The sequence below is a fragment of the Pleurodeles waltl genome, chromosome 2_1, assembly GCF_031143425.1.
Source record: "Pleurodeles waltl isolate 20211129_DDA chromosome 2_1, aPleWal1.hap1.20221129, whole genome shotgun sequence".
NCBI classification, from domain to species: Eukaryota; Metazoa; Chordata; class Amphibia; order Caudata; family Salamandridae; genus Pleurodeles; species Pleurodeles waltl.
In genome coordinates, this window is record NC_090438.1 from 193,896,757 (window position 1) to 193,912,762 (window position 16,006).

The following is a 16,006-nucleotide window of genomic DNA, read 5'->3' on the forward strand; positions in this document are numbered from 1 at the left end:
ATTCATGATTTAACTTTAAGTGTTGTTTAAACAAAACAATCATAACAAAAAAGAAATGCATAGGTTTCCGAGACCAAGGTAAACCCGAGAGTTTTACCTTTCTGTGTATACGTTTTTAAAAACAAACAAAACAAAAAGCAAGGTACTCATGATGGCGCTTCTGTATATTGAGTCAAATAAATTATGTGTTCATAACTGATCTTAGCATGCACATCAATAGACTTGAGTATGTATTTTGTCAAAACTTTAAAATAGGAAAAACTATGCTAAATATGAATACATGGGGATAATACTTATGTAAATCGCAGTAGAAAGTAGACTTTCCCTTGATGTCTACACTCCATATCTACAAGAATTCACTCATTCACACAGGAACACACTACAAGCAGATGGTTTACTGAAAAAGGCCCACTTTGAAAATCCCGTCACTCCCAGAAAAGGAGCAGAATAACATAGGCCCTCATTACAACCCTGGCGGTCAAAGACAGCCAGGGCTGTTTTGGAGTTTGTACTGCCAACAGGCTGGCGGTACAAACTTGGGCATTACGACCGCGGCGGAAGTGCCGCGGGCGCACCGCCGGGACCGGCGGTTTCCCGCCACTTTGGTCCCCAGGGGATTACTAGTCCCTCTCCCACCAGCCTTTTCATGGCGGTTCAGAAAGGGGAGTCGTGAGGCCCCTGGGGGCCCCTGCACTGCCCATGCCACTGCCATGGCCCCATGGAGCTTTTCACTGTCTGCATAGCAGACAGTGAAAAGCGCGACGGGTGCAACTGCACCCGTCGCACAGCTGCAACACCGCCGGCTCCATTTGGAGCCGGCTCCCATGTTGTGGCCGAGATCCCCTCTGTGCCGGCGGGCGGAAACCAGGTTTCTGCCCGCCGGCCCAGCGGGGATCTCAAATTAGACCCCGCGGGAGTGCGGCTGCCAGGCGGTTTCAAAGTTGAAATGAGGGCCACAATGTAAATCCAGTGTAATTTCAAGCATGATTACGTCACAAAACGACGTTTGACAAAAAGTGGTGTGTTTGGCCCTGCTAGGGCTCTACTGAGAGATGGACTTCGCACACCGTAAAACCTACACAGCTAAACAATTGGTTATATTAAATACATTTTCTTCTTTAGGGCGAAGAGGGAAACTGGGAAAACATTCACTGTGACCTACACTTATAATAGGCACTTCAAAGAGTGCTCCTTACAGCCCTTCCTCGAAAGAATTACACAACAGGATCAAGACACGTGTTGCAACTGTGGGTATATGTACTTGTGTATATATGTGTATAATGCATATAAACACACACACAAACACACATAACATACTCCTTTAACCCCTTTTTAATATTAAAAATATGTATTCCTTGTTTTTTGTTTTTAAATTATAAATCCTCTACAGCCACCCTTTAAGCCTAAAACGCATTAATACCCTTTGACCCTACCCATCCCTGGACACTGAAAACTTTGAAAACCACTTATTACTGCCTCTTAATATTACTCATCCAGAAACCGTGAAACCCACTAACAATCACTTTTTAAGTGACATAACCCTAAAATAAAACAAAATCATCTTTAGTTTAAAAAAGTATAAAAGTAGATAGATAGATAGATAGATAGATAGATAGATAGATAGATAGATAGATAGATAGATAGATAGATAGATAGACAGTAAAGCACTATGTTGTAAATGTATTACAATTACAGTGTTATGTATCATAATGAAAGATAAATGCCAATGTGTTAACAGTACTGGAATTAGTACTAGCAACAGGATTGTAAGCAATGGTTATGCTTACTGGAATTTGTAACAACCTGCCCTGGAAGGCAGCCTTTCAGAGGCAGGTAGAGATTTAATTTGGTGTACCGTGAGGGTGGGAGTCCCACACAGCATTACTGAATAATTTGTCCCCCAGCCGACTTTCAAGCCTGCACCATTATGGGCACAGTCTGTTTCATCTATAACAATGGATGGACAAACCAGGTGAACCTTCCTCAGCATCAGGGCTGGACTGCCAGGCTTTTTCCACCAGCCATTTCTTTTGTAGGCTGGAGCCTTTGGAGGCCAGCTAGGAGGGGGGCTCTGTTGCTGCCCCTGTCCCTTTCTCTAGCTTACCCAGTTAATTACAGCAGGCTACGGTCGGACTGTGACAGAAAATACCCCCCCCCCGATTAGTACATCAGATAGCTTAAAAAGTGATCCACATTTGTAAACAGGTCAGTTTTGAACTTGTAAAGACACAATATATGCGTATTTTGCAAGTTGAGAGAGACTGAATTTATTTGCGTTTGTTACAAGCAATGTTTGTGGTAACAGCAGGGAAATCAACAGTAAAAACTGGCCCACCACACCATAAAACAGGCCCACAAACCTCCAAAAAACCAGCCCACACACTACCTAACCAGACCAGACCCTCTGGCACTGCCTGATTGCCTTGTTGGCCAGTCTGACAATGCAGCAGGCAAGATGGGATGGGGGGGCTTCAGGAGAGTAAAGGAGCGATAGAAAAGAGACATGAGAGAGAGGAGGAAGGCAGCGCGACTTGTTTGAACACTGTTTTTCGTCCGCTTTTGGTTCCCAGTCCGGCCCTTCTCAACATAATTAACATAACATACATACTACTATGTCGATAGCTATCTATGCTTTTACTTCATAAAACGTATAGTCTTACTTCTACTCCTAGGTGAGGTGCAATCCTCTGCAGGGAATTCACAGAACGGCGTCATAGATGTTCTCGTTGTGAGATACGTGCAGACCACGTGATGATGATCTTGAACCATGCCGCAGTGTGTGAATCTACCCAGAAATGTGTGGCAGAAAGGAGGTGGGATGGCTATTCTGATTTCTAATTCTTATTACGTCACTCTTGCAGCTCTATTGTTAATCTTCCTGGTGAATCCACCCTCCGCCGGGAGTTTTTACGCCTGCAGCAGGAAAATAAAAATCGCTCTGACCCTCACCGTCAACAGCAGCTTCAACAGCAGCAGCTGAAAGACCAGGAGAAGTACAAAAAGCAGTTGTTGGCGGAGCGGCAGAAACGCATTGAACAGCAGAAGGAGCAGAGGAAAAGGCTAGAAGATGTAAGATTGGGGCTTTTAACTTTCCATTATTGTGATGGTAACTGAGCATGATATCAAGATCTTTTTGACAAAGTGACACATTTTTAAGATCCTGAAGCCCTCATTTAGGTTTGGGTGAAATCACCTCCTTTGTCTAAGTCCAAGCCATGCCAGCACCCAGGATCTGTTGGGTTCAAAGTCACCATGGTAATGCTTAGAATTACATCTCATGGGGTGTGCAAGACCCTCCCCTTCCCCCAGCACCAGTTTTCCCGAAACACACACAAAAAACACAAAAGGGCAATACTGAGAATTTCATGACCAATCCGGGGAATGGATTACAGGATGGAGTGGCATTATGGAATATTGGCTCTGACACCACCTTATTAATTATCACTAATTTGAAAGAGGCATTGTCTCATTCAGCCAAACTAAAAAGAGGGACAGAAATACTATTGTGGATGTGTACAATTATTGAATCTGAAAAACTGCACAGCTCACTATTTCTGAAAATAGTGATTTTGTGTGGAAATGTACAAGCCTTTCAATGTCCTACTTTGCACATTGCTAATGTTTGCTATTTATCCAATTTGAAAATCTAAGATTTTAAACAATTTGCAATTTACGTAAAAGGGTGCACTCAATAATAAATGGTTATTCTGCTTGCAATTGAGATAGTCAAAAATTAAAATATTTATTTTTTTCTTGTATGAACGTTGGTTCATTCTAGGTGCTAAACATGAGACAGAGGAAATTACATTAAAATCTGCTTTCTGCTGGGAATGTCTGCTATATGTAATGAACAGAATAATACCCTCACATTGTGGTTTTAACATTCTCTGGCTAAAATACCAACACATACAAATATTGTAGCCTACATATACATCACCAAAATCTCAGAAAGGTAAATTGTGCCTAATTTGTAAAAGAATAGGAGCCGGTACACATATTTGTCTCAAAATCCCACCGCGGCCGAGCATCAGGGTTGAATAACAAAGCTGTCTACTCTTTATTTCATCTCTTGTCTCTTCCATTCACCACTATAGATTCCCTGCCCCATTTCTCACTCTTGTCGGTTCCTTTTTTATCAGTGCACATTCCCTTTGCCGCTGTTTCGCCGTCTTTCGCTTCCTCTTGTTTAACTCTTTTGCTGCCTTTCTGACTCTTGTTCTGGGTCAATGACTGATGATAAAAAAAATATAAGCCACAGTCCGCAAAACATGAGGACCGGTGGGCCCCATCTGTAACCACCAGCACAAATTAAGCACTGGGTTTACTATATCTTAATCTACACATATGCACCCTGTCAAAATGTACTTTCAAGGTACATGGAGCTAAGAATATTAAATCTATTTTTACATTAATATAAGCATATTGGCTTGATAGTTTGGTGCCTAATATTTAGGCTATAACATTTTGGTATATGGACATTTTGTCCATGGTTTTCTGACATGCAGCCATGTGACTACTTGATTGAGTCTCAGCAACATTTAATTAATGAGCTGTAAATTATGGTTGTTGATTGTCTGATTCCCAAAGTGAAACTTTAAATCCCAGGAGGAAAAGAGCTACATATGAAAAGTCAGAGCTGTCTAAAGTGTTACACATGCCACTTGACAGCAGAGCCACGTAGTCAGTTGTTCAAGATAGAGTATGCTAGCACAGAGACGGCTGCTAAGGTACATCCTGTATCTAATATATCACAGCATAAGCCCAATGTGCAGGGAGATTGGGTGTTTCCAGTTGTTAGTCCTTGCATCCTTGGCATGGTTTCCGCTTAACATTCTGCCTTCTGACCTCTTGTTTGCTGACTTATTTTTTCCTGGCTTTAGGGCTGTGGGCACTTTACCACTGCTGACCAGTGCCAACGTGCATGTGCTCCTTCCCTAACCATTGACTTATCCAGAACTGACATATTTAATTTACTTATAAGTCCTTAGTAAAGTGCCTCACATGTGCATAAGGCCTCTAAATTAAACGCTACTGGTGAGCCTGAAGCACTGATTGTGCCACCCAATTCAGTAGCTCTTTAAACATGACTCAGGCCTGCCATTGCAGGGCCTGTGTGCGCAGTTTTAAACAGCCATGTCGACCTGGCAATTCTACCCACTTGCCAGGCCCAAACCTTCCTTTTCATAACATATGTCACCCCTATGGTAGGCCCTTGACAGTCCCAAGGGCTAGGTGCATTGTATTGAAAAAAGTTGAACATGTGCCTTGGGAAGAGATGTGACCCCCCCAAACTTTGGTGTCTCTGGAACACAATTTTAAATAACAAACTTATGGTGAAGCCGAATGTTGAATTGTAATTCTAAAAATGCCACTTTTAGAAAGTTGGCATTTTCTTACTTTGAGTCATCCATTGCCTTCTGCCTGTCTCTGAATACACATGTGGATGGTTGACAGCTGGGCTCTTGTGCATTCCCTCCACAAACAAAGGGAGCTTAGGTGTGTTAGGGTCATGTTGATGGGCCATCCTGGGCAGGATGGGAGAGAGGAGCTGGCACTTACACCTGAATGGGCTGTGTCCTGAGTCCTCACAAAGGGCTGCATAACCCCCTGATCTGTGTCTGGAGCCAGGGCAGAAAGAACAGGGACTTTGTGCACTTCAAAGGCCTCTCTTTGAAGTCTCTCCCACTTCAGAGGCAGCACTGGTTATAGGAATTGGACTTCTGACCCTACCAAATCAGTAAACTTCCGGACCTGAGGACATTCTGACAGGAAGAACAACTGTAATGCTGCTGGACTCTGATGGACTCTGCTGGACTTTATTGGACTCCTGCTTTGCTGTGCCTGTCCTGCTGCTTGTTGCCCTCCTTGCCTGGAAATGAGAAGGATTGGACCTGCTTCTCTACATCCCCAGAACCAAAGTGACTACAAGGGCTTGCTGGCTTGCCTCCTGTTCTGAAGTTTCAGGGACATCAAACACTTTACACAACCCTGCTACAGCTTCTGGACTCTGCCAACTGTGAGTCCTGCCAACTGGTGCCAATCCAGTCCTGGACCCTTGGAAGTGGATTTTTCAGCTGTTTTCTACTAAAATCCAGGCATCGCTGTTGTAGCACCAGTCTGAACCGAAACATCTTCCCTTGATGCCGACACAACTCCTCCGCCTCTGAGGACAAATACATCGCATCACCGGCTGTGTGGCTCAACGACAATGCATCGCCTCACTTGCAAAGGGTTCGTCACCACACTGCTGCTCAAGGACATTGCATTGATGACTGCGCAGCTCGACGATGACGCATCCATGACTGCGCGGATGAAAACTGATGAATCGCCTGCTCTTTGTCCCCTTTTCTCCTCGCATCGGGTCTTTGATGCCGAAGCAACCCTCCACAAAAGGTACTTTTTCAGCGGGACAAGGTTTGTCCCTGAAGCCAGCATACGCTTCATTGTGGTCGGCCTGAACTTTTGGATTTACCCCAGTCTAGCTCGCCCAAGTAGCCAAGATTGGCACTTTAGGCTTTTAAGCACTACATTTGCAGATATTCTTTAAATTCTCCACTTCTACTTCTTGTTTTACTCATAAAAATATAATCTGTTTTTCTAATTTGGTGTGAAGCCTTTTTGTGGTGTTTTCACGGTGGTGCTGTTTTAAATGTTGCACAAATACTTTACATATTGCCTCCTAAATTAAGCCTGCCTGGTCTGTGCCAAGCTACCAGAGGGTGAGCATAGGTTAATGTATGGTGTGAATCATTTCACTATTTTCTCAAAGATGGTTGTATAATAAGTACAGTTGTTGACTGCTTTCATAAAAGAACCTCAAAGCCCTTTCATGAAGTGTGATTTGGGATTCTTTTCTGGTTTGCGGCTCAACTTAATAGGAACAAATATCTGGTCTAAGTAGCCAGATTACAGGCCTGGTTCACAAAGGTAACTTACACTTTTGAGTAAGTTTACACTTTGCAGTCAGTTTACTACTTTCAATATTCACAAAGTGAAAATACAAAAGTTTAAGTTACATGTTTCCACCACCAGACTAAAGCAGTTGACTCACTCTTGTGTGGGTGGGTGACGTCCTTCCGTGAACCCCTCCATGACACTCACTACCCCCCCTTGCTGCTCCTTAACCCCATGGCCTTTAGGACTAAATCTGCTCCTTTTCCCGCCTACTCCCTTTGTCCCTTCCAAATGTACTACTAAAATCTATATTTATGTGAGCGGAGATTATGCATACTGGGTAAAGAACTCTGCACGCATAAGTATAGGTAAAACTTGCATTTTGTACTATATTTTGTCATACTACAAAACATATTACAGAGTGCAGTGTTTGAATCTGGTACTGCAAATTTTTGTTTTTATTCAAAAGTTTAGTATGTATTTTTTTCATTTTATAACAACGTTTATACAGTAAATCCAATTAGTGTTTTCGGGAAATGATTCTTTTTGCAAACGTAGGGCCTGATTCAAAAAGTTACACTTCGCGTAATTTACACTTTTGAGTATGTTTACTATCAATAGTTTAGGAGTAACTTACATGTGTAAATTACTTAAAACTGTAGGTTGCCTATGTGAATAGCCCCTGCAGTTTGTGAATAGCTCCCAGCCCTACAATTCGGGAGATGCATGCAAGTTACAGTTTTGGAGTAAATTTGAATGCAGATTTTGTGCATAGTCAAAAAGCAGACGAATTAATCAGAAGGGACATGACCCAAAAGTGTAAGTTACCTTTGTGAATCAGGCCCCTATAAACCATTCACAGTGGCATTAGTCCATTACATCTGACCCTGAATGTGCTTCATTAGTCACACTTCATTTACCAAGGCAGTGATATTTTCTGTACATGGTTGCACAAGTGAAATCAAGAGGGCTAACTTAATTGAGCTCTAGAAGTAATTGAGAAAATCATGTATTCCTTAATGGTAATGTTTTAATTTCTCACACATTTCACCATGAAGAAATAATGGCATATGGTAATTTTTAGCCATTTTTATCTGCTCTAGAAGTGACACCAGAGAAGGAAGGCAAGTGTAATCTGCAAGTGGCACTTTGCAGAGTGCAACCGGGTGTGACTGTGGTAGGATCCCTATAGTCGGGGAAATGTGACTTTAGAAATGTGGGAGCAGGATTTCCAGATAAATGAAACTTTTTGGAAAGACATACCAGAAAATAACCCTTTTATTTTGTACATATACTGCTAGATTGGATATACGGGTGTTGTTCATTCTTCAGCGTGGCCATCTCTAAGCTGTGTTTAGTGTGCAATGATAATCCTTTCGTATCTTGTTCCCTTACATTCCGGTCTATTAACAATTACTACCCAGCCGCCTGTTAGCAGTAGCTAGACTCTGGTGACTGGCACACTTGTTATGTGCTGCCATATTTAAACTCCATTAATTAGGATTACATATTTATCTGCTTTACATTAGCAGGCATCGTGAGTGGAGTTTATTCGGAGTGTACTTTGTGGTATCAGGTCTGGCAGATATAAAATAATTATTCCTACAAGTCACGCTCGCTACTTTCTAAACGTGTGGAATAAATTAATTCAGATTAGATCATATGTATGTATGTCCGAAGTTTATAAGTGTTTTCTATTAATAAAAAAACATTCTGTGGATCAAAGTTAAATCGTATAATGTGACCGTCCTTCTGTGTCGAAGATCCCCATAGCTGTTTTGCAGGATGGAGCAGTTCTTACTGAGTGGTTAAACCTGATACCTTAACATAAAGAACTCAAATTAAATGCCTGTGTTTTTATCACCTGCTTTCTACCAAAGCATCAGAGGAGGGAGCTGGAGATCCGAAAGCTGCAGGAATGCGACCATAGGTGGCCAGATGTGAAGGACATTTATACAAGAGAGGTGAATGGAAATGAAGAAAACACACTCATTGATGACAATAGATGGAAGTTGGAAGAACAGAAGCAGAATGACAGAAAACAGGTATTTAGCTGGGTTTGTTAATAGGCAGTTCATTGAGTAATGACTATACTTTAACGAAAAAAAGTTACTGATTTGCAATAGATTGTTGTAATCTAAATCCATCTCACTCCTTGCCCCGTCTATCATAGCCTTACATTACTCAACACATTCACACAATCACAGTAAGTTCTAAATTGAGTTATCTTTTCATCATTACAAAGCCAGCACTGTGACTTAAGATCCAAAAATCATTCAAGAAGGTGTGGGACAGGCTTGTTAAGAGTTTATTTTTAATATGTGCATATGTAGGTGTGGAAGAAAGGTTATTATGGGCCTGATTCTAACTTTGGAGGACGGTGTTAAACCGTCCCAAAAGTGGCGGATATACCACCTACCGTATTACGAGTTCCATAGGATATAATGGACTCGTAATACGGTAGGTGGTATATCCGCCACTTTTGGGACGGTTTAACACCGTCCTCCAAAGTTAGAATCAGGCCCTATGTGTGACCGCCCTCATAAAGCATTAAAGGTCAGATTTCAGAGCCCCTAGCGCCTCCTTGCACTACATTCGCGTCATTTTACGGTAATGTGGCCCAATAAGGCCAAAATCACAGCACCAAATTTACAGTGTCACAATGCGTGCATTGCGCCACTTTGTAACTCTCTGTGCTACATGATGCCTGTGCCAGGCATTATGTGTGCAAGGAGGGCATTCCCCCATTAAGGGGGCTGAAAAAATGGCGCAAAGAAATCCAAGAGATTTCTTTACGTCATTTTTTAGCACTTTTAATGCCTGCTCAGAGGAGGTGTTAAAAGTGGGCAAACAATTGTTTACAGTGGGCCTCAGTGGGTTTGCAGGATTAACATCAACATTTTTTACGCTAATCCTGCAAAGCTCCGAATAAGCATCAACATTTTTTACACTAGTTCCCTAACTACCGCCATGGTGCGCCATATCTTAGATACGACGCACATGGTGGCGTTAGGGAGGCGCTAAGGGGTGCAAGAAAGGTGGCGCTTTCCTTAAATGTGGCCCTAAGTGGCTTGCACTATATGCACTTAATATACACTGATTCATTAGTGCACACACAGAAAGGACACTTATAATATCTGTACATGAGGCAGATCAATGAATGTGGGCAGTGCAGAACTAGGCACACCTCCTTTTCTAGATCATTGCCTCAGGCTCTTTGCTGTCCCTGATCACTCCCTTCCTCAGCCTCCCCACCTGAGTAAGCCCTAGTATAACGGAAGCTGCATTCCATACAGAGGACAAATATATTCCCTGCTTACTTTGTGCCCTCCTGTGCATCAATGTTTATGCAGGCCATGAGTGTCATTATAAAGAATGATAGTATGACTCCTAAATTAGGGTTAGAAATGAAATCTTTAATGTTAAGAGTGAGAAAATATCTTGGCAAACTTCACCTGTGGGGCCGAATCGATGTTGTTGTGCAGGTGGAAACAAAATCCCAACACAGTCGCTTTTAAGGGAATTGTTCAATTGCAGTATACTGAAGTTGGCCGCCAGAATCTTGGCAATTCTTTTTTGGTTTTTGCATGGCTGGCATGGCTGAAGGACCCTCACTAAATATAAGCAAAAAACATTGGCGAAAGAAAGAAAAAAGAAAGGAAGAAAGAAAGAAAGGAAGAAAGAAAGAAAGAAAGAAAAAAGGAATGATAACAGGAAAGAAGGAAGGATAGAAAGAAAGGAACATTGAAGGCAAAAGGAAGAAAGAAGGACTGAAAGAAAAAAGCAAAAAGATGAAAAAAGAAATCAAGAAGGAACGAAAAAGAGAATGCAAAAAGAACGAAAGAAGGCAAAGGAAAGAAACAAGGAAAGAATGAATAAGAGTAAGAAGGCAAAGTGAAAGAAAGAAATTAAAACAGCAAAAATAAAAAGGAAGGACTGATGAAAAGAGAGAAGGCAAAAAAGGAAGAAGGAAAGAAGGAAGGAAAGAAAGAAAGGAACACTGAAGGTAAAATGAAAGAAAGAAGGGCAGAAAGAAAACAGCAAAAAATGAAGAAAGAAGGACAAAAAGAAAACAGCAAAAATAAGAAAGAAAAGGAACCAAGAAAGAATAAGACAATGCAAAAAGAATGAAAGAAGGGAAACGAAAGAAAGAAGAAAAGTAAGAAGGCAAAGAAAGAAAGACAGCAAAATGAAAGAACGGAAGAAAGAAAGAAAAAGCAAAATGAAAGAAAGAAATTAAGACAGCAAAATGAAAGAAAGAAGGAAAAATAAAAGGAAAGAAGGAAGGAAACAAGAAAGGAACATTGAAGGCAGAAGGACAAATGAAGGACAGAAAGAAAAAAGCAAAAGTATGAAGGAAAAGAAATCAAGAAAGAAAGAAAAAGAGAATGCAAAAAGAAGGCAAAGAAAAGAATGAATAAGAAAGAAAAAAGAAAAAAGATGAAAAAAGAAATCAAGAAGGGAAGAAAAAGAGAATGCAAAAAGAACGAAAGAAGGCAAAGGAAAGAAAGAAGGAAAGAATGAATAAAAGTAAGAAGGCAAAATGAAAGAAAGAAATTAAGACAGCAAAAATAAAAAGGAATAATAAAAAGAAAGAAGGCAAATAAGGAAGAAGAATTGAAGGAAGAAAAAAGGAACATTGAAGTCAAAAGAAAGAAAGAAGGGCAGAAGCAAAAAAGCAAAAATATGAAAAAAAGAAAGAAAAAGAGAATGCAAAAAGAACAAAAGAAGGAAAAGGAAAGAAAGAATAAAAGAAAGAAAGAAAGGAAAAGAACACAAGTAAAAAAAGAAAGAAGGAAAGAAGGTAAAAAAGAAAAAGAATGAATAAAAAAGAAGATAAAATGAAAGAAAGTAAGAAGGAAAGAAGGCAAAAGAAAGAAAGAAGGCAAAAGTAAAGAAGACAAGAAATAAAGATAAAAAAGGGAAAGGAAAGAAGGCAAAATAGAAGAAAGGAAAGAAATAAAGAAAAAGGCCGAAAAAGAGAGAAATGAAGAATGAAAAAAGGAAGAATGGAAGAAAGTAAGGGAGAATGAAAGAAGGTCAGAAAAAAAGAAATGTTGATGAAAATGAAAGAAGGAATGAAAGAATGAAGTAATGTAAAATAGAAAAAAGGAAGGGAAAAGGAAAAAAGAAGAAAGAAACAAAGAAAAAACGAAAGAGGGCATCCAGAGAAGGAAAGAAAGAAAGAAAGAAAGAAAGAAAGAAAGAAAGAAAGTAAAAAGAAAGAAAGAAAGATAGAACAAGAAAGGAAGGAAGAAAGAAAGTAAGGAAGAATGAAAGAAAAAAGAAAGTTGACAAAAAAGATGAAAGAATGAAAGAAGGCAAAAAAGAAAAAAGATAGAAAAGAGAAAGAAAAGAAGGAAATATAAAAGGAAAAAGGAAACATGGCAAAATAGAAAAAAAGGAAAGAAGGGAAGAACAAATTAGATTAAAGCACTCATTACTACTTACCAGGAGCAGTATTCCCAGCATTCTTGTGGGGGGACATCACTCTGGGCAACTTCAGGTGGTCTTTAAATGGACCTAGTTTACTTTTACAAATCTGCATCCAGAAAAAAACACGTTTGGGGAGGGGCATATGCTGTAGGTAAAAGCACAAATCAGCTACCACCTGACTCTCCTGCACAAGGGGAGCCAACCGGTACAGACCTCTTCACAGATATTCATGATTCAGTCTTGGGATAGAGCTCTGCCTCACTCTTTGGAAATTCATCTGCTTCGAGTTCTCTTTTGCAGGGCACTTTGAAAAATGTGGGTGTCACATGACACTATCTCCGAAGAGCAACTACATTACACTGTAGATATGAAATGATGGAAGGAACTGGTTTGGGGTAGGTTGGAATAGTGCTACCAAGAGCAAAAAAGGAGTTTGATTTATAAACCCAGCAAATCTTCCTCAATGTTTGGGGCCTGAATTCTGGTGCATATCTGAGGATTCCATACCTATTTTTAGCAGAACGTTGGAAGGTCTTTTTTAACTTTTGTTGTCTAATTCATGTTCCAACAGCTTGATCCAGGCATGATTTTCTCATTTGGACTCCCAAAAAAGTGATACCTGAGTGTACAGAAACTTTCCTCCTTGAAGACTTCTGACCTCTGGGGGATTCCCAGTTAACTGTGTGCAATGTGGGAGAGAACTAGTGTTCTCCGGACTGCTGGACTATGATATGAGACTCAGGCCCTGATTTATACTTTTATTGCGCCTCATTAGCGTCATTTTTTAATGCAAAAGCAGCATAAACTTACAAAATACAATTGTATTTTGTAAATTTGCGCCGCTTTTGCGTCAAAACATGATGCTAATGCGGTGCAAAAAAAGTATAAATCAGGGCCTGAGTTCTTAAGATCTGGACAAAATTGAATTGGTGAGGGTCATGCAACAAAAGTACCAGCAGAGGAAGAATGTGGCCACTGGGAAGGTTCCTGTCTAACTGGTATGCTTGGAGTCCTCTGTGGACGTAGGTCAGATGGAGAAAACCACATCAACAACTTTCTTTTCAAGAGCATTCGGTCACTAGATGTTTTCCTCAGGCTACAAAGTTTGGTAATACTGTTTCCATCATGTTAAATGTTCAGCCTAACCATAGTCTAGAAGGTAGCCCCACATCAAGACAGTGTGAGGTCTGCTATTAGTCACAACCAGTAGACTTACCTTGCCCCACTAAATGTTTTTCAAAATGCACAAAAGATGCTGACCTATAACGTCAAGCCAACTTCATAGGGTCTCATAGTAAAGCCTGTGACATTGTCCATGAGAGCATCTGGAGCTCCACAACATAAATAGGAAAACTCTGGCGAGCTGAACCAGACATTTTCAGGTAGGCCATTTGCACCTTGGTGTCAGGTTTGCTTTTCATTTTGGACCTTTTGGATGCCCATGTTGATACCATGAAGATTTTTTAGAACCTATAGCTATAGGTCTGAATGCAGAAGTTCCAACTGGAGGAATAATCAAGACAGGCTATACTTTGTGGCTTTTTAACAGTGTTTTGATTTTAACAAGGATCCCCGTAAAGACATTGCATTTTTCCCAACAACTTTTGAACCCCTGTCAAAATCTTTGATGCTAGTATAACAAAGTGCCACAACAGCGTAAACATTTTTGATGTTCTAGTGCTAACGACCGCCACGGTGCGCCATATCATAAATACGGCACAACCATGGTGTTGTTATGTGCCGGTGAGGGGGGGGTCAAGAAAAGTGGAACATCATTTACGATGCGCCACTTTCTTGTAAATATGGGTCTTAATTTTAAACAAATATAAAACATTCTAAATGTTCATTATAGTGGGAAGGTTAGAGCTTTCCTAAATTCGATTGAGGCCACTTCTCATCCATACTATATTCTGTTTGATGCACTTGCACTGATCCCTCAAATAAATCGGAGGATGCCAACTTAATTTTAGCCTCCATTTTCAAATTCCTTTACATTTACAGAACGCTTTTAAATGATGAGTGTTACACTTTACTCCTTTATTCATGTACACTTTATTATTATGTTAATATTATTTTATTTCTAAGCAGTTGTGGTCCCCTGAGTAGGAGTCGCAGACCCCAGATGTCCCCAGACCACAGGTTAAGAGCCGCTGGCTTAAGGCATAAACACTATTTAGATCATTTTTTAAGAAACATATTTTTTGTATTTAATGCCAAAACAATGTGCTTCATCACCTGGCATCTGACTCATCCTATAATTTTAGTGAAAAGTGGATTAGGCATTTAATAACAGACTATGGAAGTTGCATTGAAGAGTTCTCCTCTAGGTAACAAAAATGTTTGCTTCACAACATAAGGCTTTCTGAAATTCGGTGGCATAAATACACAACACAAGTATGATATTGTCACGTGGATATTCTTAGAAAAAGCGACAGTGTGGTCTGAACAGAACAGTAGAAGTTTATGAAACAGTTTTTGCCTCATAGCACACAGCGGGAGATGACAGAAAATGAAACGCCTCCTGATCTGACACGGATGTCTGTTAGATTTGTTGATTCAGGAACGATATGCCCTGCAAGGGATTTGTGAAACGCACTGAAATGATCACTCGCTACATAATTGAACGAGACAGGATATCACAAGGTCCAGTTTGTGGGTCGGTGTTTTGGCGCTTGCATCTTTCAGTGTCTGACAAACTTTTCTCCGTTGCAGTGTAATCTCATTCACTTTTGACCGGGGCCTGTATGTCACGCGCCCTTTGGCATGTCACTGCTAAGGCTCATATTTATACTTTTTTAGCGCTGCATTTGCGCCGCTTTTTGAGGCAAAAGCGGCGCAAACTTACAAAATACAATTGTATTTTGTAAGTTTGCTCTGCTTTTGCGATAAAAAATGACGCATATGCGGCGCTAAAAAAGTATAAATATGGGCCTAAATGTCTAGCAGTAGCTTGATAATCCGTTCTTGGGGGCATATTTACAAGCCCCTAGCACTACCTTGCGCTGCCATAGCGTAATTTTTTTTTTACGCTAAGGCAGCGCTAAGGTGTTTTTTCCCTGCACCATATTAACAAAGTGGCGCAATGCTTGCATTGCACCCCTTTGCAAACCCTTACACCACAATATGCCTGTGTAATTTTGACGCAGGGATGCCCGAAAAAATGGCACAGTGAAAATTACATTTCACTGTGCCATTTTGTCTGCCATTTTTAACACCTACTCAGAGCAGGCGTTAAAATGACGCACCCATTTTAATCAACGGGCCCCCCCTGTGCTTTGCTGCAGTAGTGTTAACATTTTTTATGCTAGTGCAGCAAAGCTCCACAATAGCCTAAAAAATGTTGACGCCATTGTCTTATTGGCTGCCATCGTGTGTTGTATTGTAAATAGGATGCAACCATGGTTCCGTTAGGTGGGGCAGGGGCAACACAAGAAAAGTGGCGCATCATGATGATGCGCCACTTTCTTGTAAATATGCCCCTTGGCTTATGGAACTTGGATACCTGACAACCCTCACAGTAAAATGTATTAGGCACAAATGTTGTGTTGTCGTGTTGTTTCTATCTTTAGACATGTCAATGTTATTATACCTTGTATATGTTGCACTTCAGCAATAAGCTTGGGCATTGCTGGAAACAGCCTGGCCCTCTCAAACACAAGTATATTTCATTTCTTAA

At 40.6% G+C, this 16,006-nt stretch overlaps 1 protein-coding gene across 4 annotated transcripts in view; it reads left to right on the forward strand.

Annotated features, from left to right (window-relative positions):
* Positions 1–16,006, forward strand: part of NRK (Nik related kinase) — a 720,008-nt gene that overhangs the window by 426,881 nt on the left and 277,121 nt on the right. For all 4 annotated transcript variants that reach the window (XM_069212387.1, XM_069212389.1, XM_069212388.1 and 1 more), the window contains exons 12-13: positions 2,862–3,069; positions 8,775–8,939. In XM_069212387.1, coding sequence (XP_069068488.1) covers positions 2,862–3,069; positions 8,775–8,939 — 373 coding nt within the window. The remainder of the gene's footprint in view (positions 1–2,861; positions 3,070–8,774; positions 8,940–16,006) is intronic.